The sequence below is a fragment of the Nymphaea colorata genome, chromosome 3, assembly GCF_008831285.2.
Source record: "Nymphaea colorata isolate Beijing-Zhang1983 chromosome 3, ASM883128v2, whole genome shotgun sequence".
In the NCBI taxonomy this organism is placed as follows: Eukaryota; Viridiplantae; Streptophyta; class Magnoliopsida; order Nymphaeales; family Nymphaeaceae; genus Nymphaea; species Nymphaea colorata.
The window spans coordinates 20079593-20098619 of NC_045140.1; the positions used below are offsets into that span (position 1 = coordinate 20079593).

Here is a 19027-nt window from a genome sequence, read left to right on the forward strand (position 1 = left end):
TTCGAGAGAGAAAGAAAGAGAGAGAGGGAGAGGAAACTCGTGATCGGAGATGAGAGGAAGGGAGCGGGGTCGGTCTGCCGTCTGCACACCCACCACCGGTAGGGTCCGGCAAGGTTTCGATTGCCGGTCGTCGGACAGGGATGGAGATCGTGCATGACCCTGGGAAGGGTGCGCTGTTCGCTAGGGTGACCTTTCATTACGACCATCCGAGGGAGCTAATGATCGCCACCGGATGTGGACAGGTCGGGTCATCTACTGCGACAAGAAGGCTACCATCTCTGTGGCAATGTCCTCCCGCTCCAATCCATTCCTGAGGAAGCCGTCGTGCGCAACATCGAGCGCCATGTAGCCAACCATGTTGTTTTCGCTCGATCCTTCGGGAACTACGCACCTTTCGAATCGCGTGATCAGAGATGAGAGGAAAGGTGCGGGATCGGTCTTCCGTCTGCACACCCACCACCGGTTTTGCGGTTTGTAGTATTGCTGTTTCTTCTTTTATTTGGTTATATTGATTGCATATTAGTTGTTTTTCATCATTTGATTAGTGTAGTGAGCTCAGCATGTTCTTCATTGATGTTGTGATGGATCTGATCTAGGATATTGAATTGGTGTTTTTGATCTGATCTCGTCTTTGGTGTTTTTTTTTTTTTTTTTGGTGATCTTGGTTAAAGAAATCAAAGTTTACCATGACTAAAAATCCCTCTATAACATTGTTTGAGACAATTCAATCGCCCTATTAGAGACAAAACTATCTCACAAAGACTAGGTCGGTAAAGTTTTGTCAGTCTGCTTTTAAGACTTTCCTTTTTCCACAATTTTTTCGGTTTCCATTTCTCTGACGAGGTCAAAGTTCAAATGTTTTATTCAAACAAATTGTTATTCTTGTTCTTGATCAGATAGCGGGTAATTCAAGAAAGAGATCTCCCCACACCGCTTCCCTCACATCATCATTTTCGTTCGAGAGAGAAAGAAAGAGAGAGAGGGAGAGGAAACGCGTGATCGGAGATGAGAGGAAGGGAGCGGGGTCGGTCTGCCGTCTGCACACCCACCACCGGTAGGGTCCGGCAAGGTTTCGATTGCCGGTCGTCGAACAGGGATGGAGATCGTGCATGACCCTGGGAAGGGTGCGCTGTTCGCTAGGGTGACCTTTCATTACGACCATCCGAGGGAGCTAATGATCGCCACCGGATGTGGACAGGTCGGGTCATCTACTGCGACAAGAAGGCTACCATCTCTGTGGCAATGTCCTCCCGCTCCAATCCATTCCTGAGGAAGCCGTCGTGCGCAACATCGAGCGCCATGTAGCCAACCATGTTGTTTTCGCTCGATCCTTCGGGAACTACGCACCTTTCGAATCGCGTGATCAGAGATGAGAGGAAAGGTGCGGGATCGGTCTTCCGTCTGCACACCCACCACCGGTTTTGCGGTTTGTAGTATTGCTGTTTCTTCTTTTATTTGGTTATATTGATTGCATATTAGTTGTTTTTCATCATTTGATTAGTGTAGTGAGCTCAGTATGTTCTTCATTGATGTTGTGATGGATCTGATCTAGGATATTGAATTGGTGTTTTTGATCTGATCTCGTCTTTGGTGTTTTTTTTTTTTTTTTTTAGTGATCTTGGTTAAAGAAATCAAAGTTTACCATGACTAAAAATCCCTCTATAACATTGTTTGAGACAATTCAATCGCCCTATTAGAGACAAAACTATCTCACAAAGACTAGGTCGGTAAAGTTTTGTCAGTCTGCTTTTAAGACTTTCCTTTTTCCACAATTTTTTCGGTTTCCATTTCTCTGACGAGGTCAAAGTTCAAATGTTTTATTCAAACAAATTGTTATTCTTGTTCTTGATCAGATAGCGGGTAATTCAAGAAAGAGATCTCCCCACACCGCTTCCCTCACATCATCATTTTCGTTCGAGAGAGAAAGAAAGAGAGAGAGGGAGAGGAAACGCGTGATCGGAGATGAGAGGAAGGGAGCGGGGTCGGTCTGCCGTCTGCACACCCACCACCGGTAGGGTCCGGCAAGGTTTCGATTGCCGGTCGTCGAACAGGGATGGAGATCGTCCATGACCCTGGGAAGGGTGCGCTGTTCGCTAGGGTGACCTTTCATTACGACCATCCGAGGGAGCTAATGATCGCCACCGGATGTGGACAGGTCGGGTCATCTACTGCGACAAGAAGGCTACCATCTCTGTGGCAATGTCCTCCCGCTCCAATCCATTCCTGAGGAAGCCGTCGTGCGCAACATCGAGCACCATGTAGCCAACCATGTTGTTTTCGCTCGATCCTTCGGGAACTACGCACCTTTCGAATCGCGTGATCAGAGATGAGAGGAAAGGTGCGGGATCGGTCTTCCGTCTGCACACCCACCACCGGTTTTGCGGTTTGTAGTATTGTTGTTTCTTCTTTTATTTGGTTATATTGATTGCATATTAGTTGTTTTTCATCATTTGATTAGTGTAGTGAGCTCAGTATGTTCTTCATTGATGTTGTGATGGATCTGATCTAGGATATTGAATTGGTGTTTTTGATCTGATCTCGTCTTTGGTGTTTTTTTTTTTTTTTTTTGGTGATCTTGGTTAAAGAAATCAAAGTTTACGAAGTTAAGAGACATAATATCCCAATTGATTGAGTTGTAAGGTTTTTATGCTAGTTAAGTATATGGTATATGCTTGGTAATTTTAAATGCTATTTGGTTTTAACTGCATAGTCACAGAAACGAGGGAGACGCCATACTTGTGGGAAATCTTGTTGGTCATTGAAATTTGGTGAAAAAAATATACTGTAGTGGTATAAAAGAAGTGCAGTTTCTTTTTTCAGGAGAAGAAGTCGATGTTGTTGATACTTGATATGATACAGATATTTGAAAAGAATTAAAAATGTTTTAGAAAGCCGCTAAGTTAATCCGATACGTACTAAGTATCAAATGGTCTTGTTAATACCAACCTTATCATACTCGGCTTCATCCGACCGATACAAATTGAAATACTGGCAAATGGATTTGAATCAGCAATTTCAAGAGTACCGAGTGTCGCCTTTTGACTATTTTATGAATTTTCATTAATTATAAACATTTTCATTTATTCTTTAAGATTGTTTTTTAAAATTTCTTTTACAAAATTCTGGTAAAAACTGGAGATTTGATGAGAGTCCTCAAAATGTCAATGGATCTGGATCTTGTCCAGTTTTGGATCACGTGTGTTGCGGCGAGGGTGTATGCTCACATCTGAATTGAGAATAAAGCAATTCAAAAACTGAAGGAAAATAAGCCCGATATCTGTTGACGAACATGGGCATAATTGTCTTTTCAGAGAAAAACCGTCACATGAAGCCAGCGTTGAGGAGGCAACTTGTCCAATCATCCCATCGTCGAAAAGTGATGCGTGGGACCCCACCCCATTTGAAAACACTAGAAAAGCCGTGGGGAATTGCAGTTAAAACAGAAAATCAAGAATCCGGATGGCACTAACCAAGGATGCGCTGAGGAGGTTCCCCAAGAAGCAATTCGCCAGGACTCGACATTCCACCCTTCAGTGGTATGCCGTTTCCCCTGCTTCTCTCTGCCATCCTTTTGTTTGTTTCCTCTCGCTGCGGTAGTGATCGTGAAATCTCGATTTGCTGGTCCTTTTCCTCTCGCTGCGGTAGTGATCGTGAAGTCTCGATTTGCTGGTCCTTCTTCTGACTTGGCGCGTCTTTTTTATCGTTGCCACGGACGTGATTGTAGGTATTCTTGGATTTCTCGGTTTTGGTTAGGTTGGCGCTTCGTTTTGTGGTGATTCTCGAATTTGGTCTTGGTGGTTGCGCTGTTTGGGTCAGGAAGAACGATGCGAGAAGTTGATCACAACGGATCTTGATTTCATCTGCCTGTTCCTGTTCTATTTGTAGTCGTTCTGTTTGCTGCATCTTGATGCAGTATTGTCGTATCTCGTTCCTTTTCCCACGCTGATTGCTTGGAGATGGTCCTTTTAGTTCTTTTGATTTCAGAGAAAATTGCGTTTGTTTTGATTGATTGTTTGTCTAGACCTGTATATTCAATTTCAATTTGTCGGATGGTAGTTTCTGGATTTTACTTTTGGTGGCAGTTCTGGATTTTCTCCTTTCTTTGCTCAATTATGGTCTCCTCTCTTCCTTGATTGAATTTGGTTGGGAAATAAAGTAACTCGAGGTCGATTGTCCATGCCTTCATCAGAATCTGTTTCACCAGATGGGAGGCTTCTTTTACAGGACGGCGTTTGTGGAAGGCAACATAAGCAGCACCTTTCTCTTCTTGAAATGCTTGAAGGAACATCCCAAACTGTTGATTTGGGTGAACAATAATAGAAAGCAGTCTCAGAACGAGCATCATTCTGTGTGCATGCTTTGGCGAGCAGTTCAAATTTGAGGAGGTGGAGCCTCCTCTGTCACCAGAATCTTTCGCGACGAGAGATTTTTCGGCTGGTGGCATTTCCTTCAGGACTTTGGATTGGGATGCCAAGTTTGAGGATAATCATGTCGAAGAGGTTGAAACTACTCTGATGGATGCCCTCTCACTGAACTATGTGGTCCCTTTCTTCCCCTTTTTGGTTCTTTATTTTCCTCTTGACGGCTCCGTAGATGGTTGTTTTTAATATTCGTCAATCTCGTTTTCCTGCGCAGGAAGCGCGTGCTTTATTGGGACGGCTGGAGTACCAGAGAGGTAACTATGCTGCTGCTCTCCAGGTGTTCCGTGGGATTGATATACAGGGTTTGATACCTAAGATGACTAAATCTGTCATTGAACTAGAATTTCAGCAGGAGCGAGATGTGCAGGTAGACTTCAACGCCAACTGCTAAGGAGGCTTTTTTCCCTTTTTTGCGGCCTTCTTCTCTTTCCATATCTTTTCCTTTTTATTGCATTTTTTTATACTGACGCTTCAAATAAATGCTTTTCTCCTTCTTTTCATGTAATCTTTTACGGTCTGGACAGTTTCAACTTTCTGAGGTGCTCAAGTTCATTGACATGAATTCTGCGTTTGTTCACTTCTTCAGAATATTCGATCTTGCTTTTTTGTATGACATTTTAACTTACTTCTGTTGTAAAAGAACGTTACTATTAGAGTTAAATGAACAAATTGATTATATATTGCCTAACTTCAAAATTTCATGTGGTAATAAATATGTTGACAATTCCTATGAATGCTTGTGACATGTTTTTGTTCTCTTTCTGAGTTTTTATTTTCTCAAGACTTCTTCACATGTTTGTTTGTTCTTTTTTTTCTTTTCTTTTGGGTGAATTGATTTAAGAATTCAATGAAATGTGAACCATAGAAGACTCACCTTCTGTTTGTGGTTTGACAGAGGCTGCCAAAGAGTGCAATGCTATCCTGGACACAGTCAAAGATGCATTACCTAAAGGCTTGCCTGTTGGTGTTTTTTGAGACCGCAAATTACAGGAGATGTTCCATACAGCACTGGAAACGCTTCCTGTATTGTGGAAGAGGGCTGGCTGTCTTGAAGAGGCCATGATTGAGAGAGAGAACCCAGAAGTGGCTTTTAGTCTTGGGTTGGCTGCTGCAGTATCAAGGGATCTTAATGCAGCTTTGGAGAGTTCAAGAGATTACTTGCATAGGACATTGGGAAGTTCTGTTAAAGGATGGAGCCTTTTGGCCCTTGTTGTGTCTGCGGGCAATCCCTTAGTGAAGCTGAGACAGTTGTATATCTTGCTTTGGACGAGACGGTAGAGTTGGACCATATAGGTCTCTTGAGATTTAAAGTGCAAACTTCAAATAGCTCAAGGACGGCCCACACAGGCAATTGAGACACACATTTCTGTTTACTCTTATTCAAGCGCAAACAAGATCTCAAACTATGAAATCTGTATCTGAGGTACTCCATTGTGTGATAAAACTTAACTGCATATTCTTTCCCAAAGGAATAAATCTTCTTTGTTTTCTCTTTTCTGGTATTAATTGTTCATTTATTTTCAAAAGCTTGGTCAGATTGTTATCTTTCAAATGTTTGACAAGTGATGCTGCGTAAAAGATTAGAAGCAGAGGCATGGCAAGATTTATCATACATATATACAGTACTTCGTTTATGGTCTGATGCAAGTATCTGTGTCAATAAAGCAATGTCATTTGGTGCATATTCTCCTACCAATTGGCATGCAGCAGGTTGGTGCTTTTTCATTTGTGGCTTTGTTCACTTCTCTGCTATGCAACTGTGCCTTCCCTTGTTGTCAGACTTCTTCAATTTTTTTGCGAAGGTGAGAATGTCTTAGGTCTGATAGCTTCCATTCAGATCCTTATGCTTCTACTTTTTTCTTTCCCCCTTCATAGTTTCTTCTACTCCTAATTATATACCTCAACAGGTGAAACGTATGGGCGTGCGCCAGCAGCTCCAACAGGATCAATAGCTGCAGCAGCAGCACCACCATCAAACGGAAAAGGGGAAAGGTAAGAACATAATTATTAGGGGGTCCACGCAGGGGTTAGGTGTATTTATGTTAGGTGATACTAGGAGGCTGACAGAAGGCATACATGGATTTTTATTAGGTGACATATTAGGGGACCCACTTAAGGCATAGGTGGATTTTTATGAAAGGCTGTGGTTGACGGCCTCGTAAGTCATAATATGTGTTGGCTGCAGTACATGTGGGAGTGCTTTGTTGGCAAAGTAATATTGGGTCGATAAAAAAACATTTGTTGGCGTGTCAATTTCTGCTCGATGTTCTTCAATAAAGGATAAAGCACTGGCTCTTCCAAGCATAAAACTTGGTGCAGTTCAGGGCAAAGCTGGTTGAGAAACTGAATCAGTGTTTCATACATTTTTTTTCTTATCTTACTGCCATTGAGATATATAGGATTTCAGCTCTACTCTTGAGATTTTTGTGCATGCAGGCTATAGCTGCAGCTAAGTCAGCCGACGATGTCGGGTTAATCGACTTTGCTCATTTTCCTGAGTTCCCTATGCCTGAGATATTGCATGGTTTGTGCAGGTAGGCTTTTATGCATGTTATATGGTTTAGAGTCCTGTTCTCGTTGATTTTTTACGAGATTATGTTGCCATGCTTGATGCTTGTCTGACTTCAAAGCACTCAACACTAACAGGATCAGGCAGTACCATTGTTATGGAGTTACTTGAAAGCGAGAGGGCAACCGTTACCCCGGATGTGCAGACTATGTGTCTTTTGCTGCTACAGATATCTTGAACTTTGTGTCTCAGAATTGTGGGATGAGACCAGTTTCTGGGCTTGAAGATTTCTTCAAGGAAATTAAAGGTTTGTGTTATTTTTCAACTACAGATATCTTGAACTTTGTGTCTCAGAATTGCGACCACAAACCATCTTTATTTCAGCATTTTAAGGGCATAAATTCTTAGAACCAGAACCAGAACCAGAAATTTTTGGCTAAGGAATAGTGACATGTTTTTCAATGCTGACCAACTGCTGAAGAAACCATCTTTATTTCAGCATTTTAAGGGCATAAATTCTTAGAACCAGAACCCGAAATTTTTGGCTAAGGAATAGTGACATGTTTTTCACTGCTGACCAACTGCTGAAGAAGCCAGTACCCTGCCTTTGATTCTCTTGGTACCAAAACCTCCTTTTTCCTGGAGTACAAGGTAAAAAAAAAGAGTGAGTAGCTGTTTTTGAGTGACCTGTATTATTTTTCTTTTTTCCCTTTCCGTCAAGAGTGTACCATTTTGTAATGAATCTGACTTCTGTATAAAAGAAGAAATTTTTTTTAGCTCAGAATGGCCAATTTTTCTTTTTGTCTACGTTGTTAAAAGTGGTACATGTAATTATTAAATGCATAACTCTCTTAGAGGTTTTGAGAAACTCATTTAAGGAAGGCCTTCTCGTGTCTTGCTTTTGAAAACTTCAAAATGTTGTGTGCAAAAAGCCCAAGGGATGAAGGCGTCAATGTTTATCACACATTTGAAATATTTTGTAGAAATATTTTCTGGACTTTCTAAACACGGTCTGAATCAGTTGAAAAAAAAAATTCTTCCACATGATTTCAAAAGTTCTTTTTAATCCACGACTTTTTTTTCCATGGTGAAAAATTCTATCAGTGGTTATCTCCTAAACGATATCTGAGAGAAGTTATTTTCCATAGCAAAAATATCTATGGATTTTCTTGTTACACTGAAAGACTAAAAATTCCATCCTAAAGGATCACTTAAAGATTTTTTACTTGAAAAAAAAATCCATGAAATTTTTTGCCATGACTAAAATCCATGAAATTTTTTTCCATGACTAAAAATCCCTGAAATTTTTTCCATGACTAAAAATCCCTGAATTTTTTTTCCATGACTAAAAATCCCTGAATTTTTTTTCCATGACTAAAAATCCCTGAAATTTTTTTCCATGACTAAAAATCGCGGAGAACTTTTCCATGACTAAAAATCCCTGACATTTTTTTCCATGATTAAAAGTCTCTGAACATTTTTTCCATGACTAAAAAACCATGACTTTTTTTCCTTGACTATTTATCCACGAATTTTTTCCCATGACAAAAAATCCATGATTTTTTTTCCTTGACTAAAAATCCCTGAAATTTTTTTCCATTACTAAAAATCCCTGAGAACCATGACTAAAAATCCCTGAAATTTTTTTCCATGACTAAAAATCCCTGAAAATTTTTTCCATGAGTAAAAATCCCTGAAAATTTTTTTCATGATTAAAAATCCCTGAGAACTGAATCCCTGAAAATTTTTTCCATGACTAAAAATCTCTGAGAACTTAATCCCTGAAAATTTTTTCCATGATTAAAAGTCCCTGAAAATTTTTTCCATGACTAAAAATCCACGACTTTTTTTCCTGGACTATTTATCCACGACTTTTTTTCCTGGACTATTTATCCACGATTTTTTTTCCTTGACTAAAAATCCATGAGAACTTTTCCATGACTAAAAATCCCTGAAAATTTTTCCATGAGTAAAAATCCCTGAAAATTTTTCCATGATTAAAAGTCCCTGAAATTTTTTTCCATGACTAAAAATCCCTGAGAACTTAATCCCTGAAAATTTTTTCCATGATAAGTCCCTGAAAATTTTTTCCATGACTAAAATCCACGACTTTTTTTCCTGGACTATTTATCCACGACTTTTTTTCCTGGACTATTTATCCAGGATTTTTTTTCCTTGACTATTTATCCACGATTTTTTTTCCTTGACTAAAGATCCATGAGAACTTTTCCATGACTAAAAATCCCTGAAATTTTTTTCCATGACTAAAAATCCCTGAGAACTTTTTCCATGACTAAAAATCCCTGAAATTTTTTTCCATGACTAAAAATCCCTGAAATTTTTTTCCATGACTAAAAATCCCTGAGAACTTAATCCCTGAAAATTTTTCCATGATTAAAAGTCCCTGAAAATTTTTTCCATGACTAAAAATCTCTGAGAACTTAATCCCTGAAAATTTTTTCCATGACTAAAAATCCACGACTTTTTTTCCTGGACTATTTATCCACGATTTTTTTTCCTTGACTAAAAATCCATGAGAACTTTTCCATGACTAAAAATCCCTGAAATTTTTTTCCATGACTAAAAATCCCTGAGAACTTTTTCCATGACTAAAAATCCCTGAAATTTTTTTCCATGACTAAAAATCCCTGAGAACTTTTTCCATGACTAAAAATCCCTGAAAATTTTTTCCATGACTAAAAATCCCTGAGAACTTAATCCCTGAAAATTTTTTCCATGACTAAAAAACCCTGAAATTTTTTTCCATGACTTGAAATCCTTGAATTTTTTTTCCATGACTAAAAATCCCTGAAATTTTTTTTCCATGAATCCCTGAGAACTTTTTCCATGACTAAAAATCCCTGAATTTTTTTTCCATGACTAAAAATCCCTGAAAATTTTTTCAATGACTAAAAATCCCTGAGAACTTTTCCATGACTAGAAATCCCTGAAAAATTTTTCCATGACTAAAAATCCACGAATTTTTTTTCCTTGACTATTTATCCACGACTTTTTTTTCCTTGACTATTTATCCACGAATTTTTTTCCTTGACTAAAGAATCCATGAATTTTTTCCCATGACAAAAAATCCATGATTTTTTTTCCTTGACTAAAAAATCCCACGAATTTTATTCCATGACTAAAAAACCCTGAAATTTTTTGCCATGACTAAAAAATCCCTGAAAATCCGAATGTTCAATTGGAAAGCCTGAAAATTAAAAGAATCCACGAATCTAAGGGTGCATTTTATTCACCCCGAAAATAAATCTACGGACCTTTTCACCATAGATATTTTTACCATGGAAAATTTTATGGAATAGGGTGGCAAGAATTTTTTTTCCATCAATTCAGTTTGTGCTTGGTAAGTCCAGAAAATATTTCTACAAAATATTTCAAGTGCCTGATAAACATGGAAAATTTTATTGGATAAAATTATAAATCACCTCTAGAAAAAGAAAAACATTGACACACAAAAACAACTCAAAACTAACAATGGAAAAAACTGGTATTGCCATGGATTTTTTTTTACCATGGAAAAAATCTCTGGAATAAGGTGGAAGGAATAAGTCCAGAAAACATAATCAAGGAAATATTTATGAAATAAAATTTTAAATCACCTCTAAGGACAAAACTATTAACGCACACCTCTCTCTCTCTCTCTCTCTCTCTCTAAATCCACTAGCTCTGAAAAAGAAATACTCATATATGCAGTATTTGAATCAGAAAAGCAATTTCGTTGCTTCAGTGATAGTATAGCGAGTAAATATCAGACCACCCATTAGCTAGCAGAAGATCAACCAGCAGTTGAAGTTAGAACATTGTATGTTCCTGATTGAGGGACTACGAGTTCTTCATTTTCCCCTTTTAGGAATTTAGGACAGATGAGAAAGAACCACTGGTGACAGCCAGAAAAAAGGAACAAAATTCAGAAGAAAATCTGGCAGACCTAATCCCCCTTCGGTTTTCCTATACCTGAATAAGGCTTCTTAACCGACATGATCAGGATCAGCATATAAATGACATACATCAAAGCCCGAAAAGAACAGAGGGATCAAGATCAAGAAGAAAAGCATCCTTCCACAATCACTGGGTGATTCCGGCGAAGGCAGACTCCCCATCCGCGGCTGGCGCCAGTGCCTTGTCCTACTTTGCGCTCTTGATCTTCCTGTACTGCTCCCCAAGAGAGACGAAGGGTTGAGGGATGCCATGAATTAACACTTTAGGCTTCTGAGGGCTGAGGATTATTGCCACAATCGTTTAACTTTGTTATTAATGCTTTTAGTGAAAAAGTATCTTGCCAGTGTGCAGTTATCTGTTCTAACAGTAGTCTATCAACCCTTAAGTGGCCCCATGGGCGAGTCTCTTGTTCTTGGGCTGGCCGATGAGCGAACTGATTGATTCTCATCCAATTTACCTGATTATGTATGCACTTTTAAGAGTTTGTACAGTTGCACTACCAATCTTGTGATTGTTTTATTTTTATTGGAAAAATGGCGAAAGGCAAGATGAAAGCTAGTTCTGATAAAATTAAGAAATGTCTTCCAAATAAGTTTCCAACTGAAGTGTGGTCGAAGATCTTCGAGCTAAAAACCTACCGTTGTGCATCCCGAAAATGAAGGTTATGACGACAGTCTAAAAGGGGAAATGTTTTCTCTGATTCACCTCTTTCTTAGCAGACAGGAAAAGCAGAAAATGTAGAGAGAGAGAGAGAGAGAGAGAGAGAGAGCAGTGCAGACCAGGTCAGAAATTCTTGAAGTGATGAAAGTTGAATTACGGAATCGCTTTTGAAGTGCACGGGTTCCTGTCTCCCATAGGGCCATTCTTGGGCAACCGCCCTTCCTCATCAACCAGTCTCTTTTTGACTTGCCCTTCTTAGGACCCTCCATGACCTTTTCTACAGCAAGTTTGATTGCTTCAACATTTGTTTCTGGTTGATTAATCTACATAGGGAAGGTTCTGTATTTTCAGTTTCAGAGTGAATAAAAGATCATGAAGAATCTATACAGCAAGTTTGATTGCTTCAACATTTGTTTCTGGTTGTTTAATCTACATAGGGAAGGTTCTATATTTTCAGTTTCAGAGTGATTAAAAGATCATGAAGAATCTATACAGCAAGTTTGATTGCTTCAACATTTGTTTCTGGTTGATTAATCTACATAGGAAGGTTCTATATTTTCAGTTTCAGAGTGAATGAAAGATCACGAAGAATCTATACATTCCTTCTAACAAATTATGCAAAAATTCTGTGACTTGCTCCTCATCCTGTAAACAAGTTATCCAAGCAATCAAACCCTTTTTAAGAAGGCATACCATAGAAACAGAATGGTCTGACGATCTTCATAAAAGACCATGAAGAATCTATACAGCAAGTTTGATTGCTTCAACATTTGTTTCTGGTTGATTAATCTACACGGAAGGTTCTATATTTTCAGTTTCAGAGTGAATAAAAAGATCATGAAGAATCTGTACGTTGCGCCTAAGAAATTATGCAGAAATTCTGTGACTTGTTGCTCCTCATCCCGTAAACAAGTTATCCAAGCAATCAAACTCTTTTTAAGAAGTTGTTTACTTAAAAGGTTAAACACATTTTTTTTTAAATGATTATAACAGCAATAAAAGGACGTCAGGGATTGGCCGAATGAAGCTTTGACTCCATGCAGCCAAAAGCAAGTGATATAATAATCGATGCGCTTCTTTTATTCAGACCGCAGGTGAAACTCCCAGGGTTGCTCTGTCACTCACGTGTTCGTCTTTCATTGAAAAAAAAAAAAATACTGTAGTGGTATAAAAGAAGTGCATTTTCTTTTTTCAAAAGAAAAAATCGATGCTGTTAATACGACACCGATAGTTGAATGAAATATTTTGTTATTTTAATATAAACAAATTAGAAAGAGCTAATTTAATCCGATACGTACTAAGTACCAAATGGTGTTGTTAGCACCAACCTTATCATACTCGACATGATCCGACTGATACAAATTGAAATACTGGCAAATGGATTTGAATCACCAATTTCAAGAGTATCGAGTGTCGCTTCTTGACTATTTTTAAATATTTTAAGAAATTTCATATTTTAAATGAATGATAAACATTTTCATTTATTCTTTAAGATTGTTTTTTTACATTTCTTTTACAAAACTCTGGTTAAAACTGGAGATTTGATGAGAGTCCCCAAAATGTCAATGGATCTGGATCTTGTCTAGTTTTGGATCACGTGTGCTGCGGCGTGGGGGTATGCTCACATCTGAATCTGAATAAAGCAATTCAAAACCCAGACACCGCGTCCATTTCACTCCTCATATCTAATTCTCAAGTATTGTCGTCGTCATGAGCCTCACAGGTCACAACGCCTCTCTCTCTCCCCTTGGAGCGTCGTGCTCAAAGCAGCGACTGCCATGACGGCGCGACTCTCGAGGCCGGAAAAATGGTTTCCGGTGAGAGCAGTCAATACAGTCCATGTGCCCGTTCTCCCACCAATCTTTCCAGCTCACTTACCATTAAGCCCTTTCCATCCTGTCCTGTCACGGCTGTCGCCTTATAGCGCAATATTTGTTGGCGCCCAATATATCGGCGAGAAACCAACTTTTCTTTTAGCTATTTTCATCCAAAATTATTACCGAAAACTAATTAAAAAGGTGTTTTTCCTTTTATTTTGTGCAAAGCGAAGGTTGTATGAAATAACAAGTGCTTGGTAGCATAATTTCAGGCAGGTAGGATATCTATTGTTAATGTGTGTCTCTTTGTCTAAATGAGATTTCTTGTAATAAATTCGAAAGCTCTCTCAAGCTAATTACATATAAAAATGGAAGTTATGAGTTTTTTGTTCTTTTCTCACTTTTAGAATGTGAATCCCACATTGGATAACTAATGGAAATACAGGTTGAATTTCAAGCAAGCACCACAATGAGAAGCAAAGTTTCAGATTCTAATGGAGATCCTGATGGCCCTCATGACCTGACAACAAATCGAGGGTCTGCTGTTTAATTCAAACCCGCCATGTTTCCTGCTTGATTGAGAAGTTGTTGTTTATCCTCAGATAAAAATTACTGTTTTCTCTTTTCCTGAGTGGACTCAGAGTTGAAAAAAAAAACGGAAGAAAAAGAAAGCGCAATCTCTGTGACGAACATGGGCATAATTGTCTTTTCTGAGAAAAACTGTCACATGCAGCCAGCGTTGAGGAGGCAACTTGTGCGATCATCCCATCTTCGAAAAGTGATGCGTGGGAAGACTTCCCATTTGAAAACATTACAAAAACTGTGGAGGAATTGCAGTTAAAAAAGTTCAAAACAGAAAATCAAGAACGCGGATAGCACTAACCAAGGAGGGGCTGAGGAGGTTCCCCAAGAAGAAATTCGCCAGGACTCGACATTCCACCCTGCAGTGGTATGTCGCTGTCCTTTTCATTTCACTGCATTTAACTGTTGGCGTTTTCCCTGCTTCTTGCTGCCATCCTTTTGTTTGTTTCCTCTCGCTGCGGTAGTGATCGGGAAATCTCGATTTGCTGGTCCTTCTTCTGACTTGGCGCGTCTGTTTTATCGTTGCCACCGACGTGAATGTTTAGGTACTCTTGGATTTCTCGGTTTTGGTTCGGTTGGCGCTTCGTTTTTGTGGCGATTCTTCGATTTGGTCTTGGTGGTTGCGCTGTTTGGGTCTATTTAGTGGAAGACCGATGCGAGAAGTTGATCACAATGTATCTTGATTTCGTCTGCCTGTTCCTGTTCTATTTGTGGTCGTTCTGTTTGTTTGCTGCATCTTGAAGCAGTATTGTCGTATCTTGTTTCTTTCCCAAGCTGCTTGCTTCGAGATGGCTTTTAGTTCTTTTGATCTCAGAGAAAATTGCGTTTACTTTGATTGATTGTTTGTCTAGACCTGTTTATTCAAGTTGAATTTGTTGGCTGGTAGTTTCTGGATTTTGCTTTCGGTGGTAGTTCTGGATTTTCTCCTTTGTTTGCTCAGTTTTGGTCTTCTAAAGGTTCCTGTTTTCCCTGATTGAATTTGGTTGGGAAATAAAGTAACTCGAGGCCGATTATCCATGCCCTCATCAGAATCAGTTTCACCAGACGGGAGGCTTCTTTTACAGGACAGCGTTTGTGCATGGCAACATAAGCAGCACCTTTCTCTTCTTGAAATGGTTAAAGGAACGTCACAAACTGTTGATTTGGGTGAACAAGAATAGAAAGCAGTCGCAGAACGAGCATCATGCTGTGTGCATGCTCTGGCGAGCAGTTCAAATTTGAGGAGGTGGACCCTCCTCTGTCACCAGAATCTTTGGCGACGAGAGATTTTTCGGCTGGTGGCATTTCCTCCAGGACTTTGGATTGTGATGCCAGGTTTGAAGAGAATCATGTTGAAGAGGTTGAAACTACTCTGAAGGAAGCCCTCTCACTGAACTATGAGGTGCCTTTCTCCCCCTTTTTGGTTCTTTATTTTCCTCTTGACGGCTCTGTAGATGGTTGTTTTTAATATTCGTAAATCTCATTTTCCTGTGCAGGAAGCGCGTGCTTTATTGGGACGGCTGGAGTACCAGAGAGGTAACTATGCTGCTGCTCTCCAGGTGTTCCGTGGGATTGATATACAGAGTTTGATACCCAAGATGACTAAATCTATAGCTGATAGGGTCCAGCGTCAAAAAGCTCGATTTAAAAGCCAGAAGGTGCAGAGAAATACAATGTCTATGCATTCTGTGAGTCTCTTGCTTGAAGCTATCTTACTTAAAGCAAGATCACTGGAACAGCTTGGTTTGACAAAAGGTACGGTATCTAGTTGTGTAATTACCTTTCTGTTCGAAAGTGGTGTTCTTAGTGTTCTAGTTGACATGTCTGGATTTGTCTGACTGACTTTATTATGTTTGAATGTCTTCGAAGAGTGGTTGAGGCTTGAGCAATTCTGTATTGACTTAATCATTCATCCTGCTGCACATAATTAGTAACACTATGTTTAAAGGTATTCACGATGGGTAGATATACTAATCAATTTCCTATTGTCATGTCGTATTTGCAACCCAACATGCAGTCAAGTTTCCTGAAAGCAGACAGCACATGATCAAAAACTTTGAATCTTCTCTTTCCTTGGTAGCTTGGAGCTATTCTCCGATTAAACAGTTAATACAGCAGTGACAGCACTATAACACCAAGGGGATAATGTTGGCACTGTCACTGAACTAGAAATTCAGCAGGAATGAGATGTGCAAATAGACTTCAACGCCAACTGCTAAGGAGACTTTTGTCCTTTTTGTGGCTTGCTTCTCTTTCCATATCTTTTCCTCTTTATTGCATTTTTTATACTGACGCTTCAAATAAATGCTTTTTTCTCCTTCTTTTCATGTATTTTTCCAGTCTGGACAGTTTCAACCTTCTGAGGTGCTTAAGTTCGTTGACATGAATTGTCTGTTTGTTCACTTCTTCAGAATATTCGATCTTGCTTTTTTCATGACATCTTTAACTTACTTCCGTGATAAAAGAGCGTTACTATTGGAGTTAAATGAACAAATTGATTATATATTGCCTAACTTTGTTATACATTACAAAATTTCACATGGTAATAAATATGTTGACAGTTCCTATGAATGCTTGTGAGCATGTTTTTGTTCTCTTTCTCAGTTTTTGTTTTCTCAAAACTTCACATGTTTGCTTTTTCTCTTTTCTTTTGGGTGAATTGATTTCAGAATTCAATGAATGTGAACCATAGAAGACTCACCTTCTGTTTGTGCCTTGACAGAGGCTGCCAAGGAGTGCAATGCTATCCTGGACATAGTCGAAGATGCATTACCTAAAGGCTTGCCTGTTGGTGTTTTTGGAGACTGCAAATTACAGGAGATGTTCCATAAGGCACTGGAATTGCTTCCTGTATTGTGGAAGAAGGCTGGCTGTCTTGAAGAGGCTATTGCTTCCTATAGGCGTGCTCTGGTTAAGCCCTGGAATTTAGATGTAAAAAGCTTGTGTGCCATACAGAAGGACTTGGCAGCAACATTACTTTACTGTGGCATTGAGACGCCTCTTCCTCCACATTTTCAAATATTGAGTGCACTTTCCCCAAAAAGTAACATTGAAGAAGCAATTTTGCTGCTGTTGATACTGATGGAGAAGCTGATATTTCGGGAAATAATATGGGACCCAGACATCATGAATCACCTTGCTTTTGCATTGTCAATATCAGATTGTTGTGATGTTTTGGCAAATATCGTTGAGAAATTACTTCCAGGTGTATATCATCGAGCAGAAAGATGGTACCTCCTATCTCTTTGCTATTATTCAGATGGTCAAAATGATGTTGCGTTGAACCTCCTAAAAAATGGTTTGGGCAGATCCAAGAAGTGCTACCACCTTCCTTCTGTTCTTTTGGCAGCAAAATTGTGTACCCAAAGTCCTAAGAGCTTTAAGGAGGGAATAAATTTTGCATACACTGCTATGGAATTGGCTGACAGTCATGGAGATGTCCATCTCATGGGTGTCGCGATGCACCTACTTGGAGTATCTTATGGTTTACATGCTAGATGTTCTGTTTCTGACAAGGAACGGCTCTTTTTGCAAAATGACTCTGTAAAATGGTTAAGGAAAGCTGCCATGATTGAGAAAGAGAACCCAGAAGTGGCTTTTAGTCTTGGGTTGGCTGCTGCAGTATCAAGGGACCTTAATGCAGCTTTGGAGAGTTTAAGAGATTACTTGCATATGACAACTGGAAGTTCTGTTAAAGGATGGAGGCTTTTGGCTCTTGTTGTGTCTGCTGGGCAATCTCTTAGTGAAGCTGAGACAGTTATAAATCTTGCTTTGGATGAGACCGTAGAGTTGGACCATATAGGTCTCTTGAGATTAAAGTGCAAACTTCAAATAGTTCAAGGACGGCCCACACAGGCAATTGAGACATACACATTTCTGTTTGCTCTTATTCAAGCACAAAAAAGATCTCAAACTATGAAATCTGTATCTGAGGTACTCCATTGTGTGATAAACTTAACTGCAAGTTCTTTCCCAAAGGAATAAATCTTCTTTGTTTTCTCTTTTTTTGCTATTAATTGTTCATTTATTTTCAAAAGCTTGGCCAGATTGTTATCTTTCAAATGTTCGACAGGTGATGCTGTGTAAAAGACTAGAAGCAGAGGCATGGCAAGATTTATCATACATATATACAGGACTTCGTTTATGGTCTGATGCAAGTATTTGTGTCAATAAAGCAATGTCATTTGGTGCATATTCTCCTACCAATTGGCATGCAGCAGGTTGGTGCTTTTTCATTTGTGGCTACTTTCATGTGTATTTGCTCACTTCTCTGCTATGCAACTGTGCCTTCCCTTGTTACCAGACTTTGCTTGTATTTGGCTAATCTCATGAGTACCATATAACAAGTGGAGTAGAGGACCAAAATGGTCTTAAAAAGTGCACTGAGAAGCATTTTTCAGAAATTGTTGATGCACCACTATTGTGCATGTTATGCAAAAAGAACCAACGTAGAGTTTAAGATGGTGAATAAGGAAGAGTGGCTCGCCGTGATTGTGTATCTCTAAAGTACTTGGACCTTCTCTTTCGCAGGTTCCCTTTTTGAAGCTCGTCAACAATATGTTGAGGCTCTCATATCCTTCTTTGTTGCACTTACCATCGAACCAGATCATGTACCAAGCTTGGTTTCTGCAGCAGTAGTGCTGAGGGAGCTAGGGAAGAAATGTTTGCCACTTGCTCGTAGCTTTCTAATGCATGCCTTGCGTCTAGACCCCACTAATCATGAAGCATGGATGAACCTTGGATATATCTCCAAGATAGAAGGCTCACTCGCGCATGCTGCAGATTGTTTCCAAGCAGCATTCGATCTAGAGCAGACATCACCCATTCAGGATTTTGCTTAGTTGTGCTTGCACATAGTCCAACTGTTGGCGATTGAGAACAGATAAACCAGCTCTTTTGCACACTACCAACGTCATCAATTGTTGGCCCAGGCAAGCCTAACGTTGCATTTTGGAGATATTCTGTAAATTCAGTATGAACCTGATGTCCCGCTTATCAAGCAAGCCTTGAGATCAGATGTACATAAAATCTCCAATTATGTTGTTGCACAATGTAAAAGCCTGTTCCTGTGTTCATTATAGAGATAACCTGTTAGTTTGTTA

The 19027-nt window shown here is 39.4% G+C and overlaps 1 protein-coding gene across 16 annotated transcripts; it reads left to right on the forward strand.

Annotated features, from left to right (window-relative positions):
* Nucleotides 1-19027, forward strand: LOC116249669 (protein NPGR1). Of its 16 annotated transcripts, none has more exons than XM_050076878.1 (8): nt 1-470; nt 897-1426; nt 1854-2383; nt 4190-4541; nt 15422-15680; nt 16648-17858; nt 17998-18145; nt 18456-19027. In XM_050076878.1, exons 4-8 carry the CDS (start codon nt 4515-4517, stop codon nt 18764-18766), a joined length of 1956 nt encoding a protein of 651 aa, XP_049932835.1. In that variant the 5' UTR covers nt 1-470; nt 897-1426; nt 1854-2383; nt 4190-4514; the 3' UTR covers nt 18767-19027. The 16 variants fall into 16 exon arrangements, 15 of the variants coding, with proteins under 15 accessions (XP_049932835.1, XP_049932836.1, XP_049932839.1 ...); XM_050076879.1 differs by having other exon boundaries at nt 1854-2338; XM_050076882.1 differs by having other exon boundaries at nt 897-1381.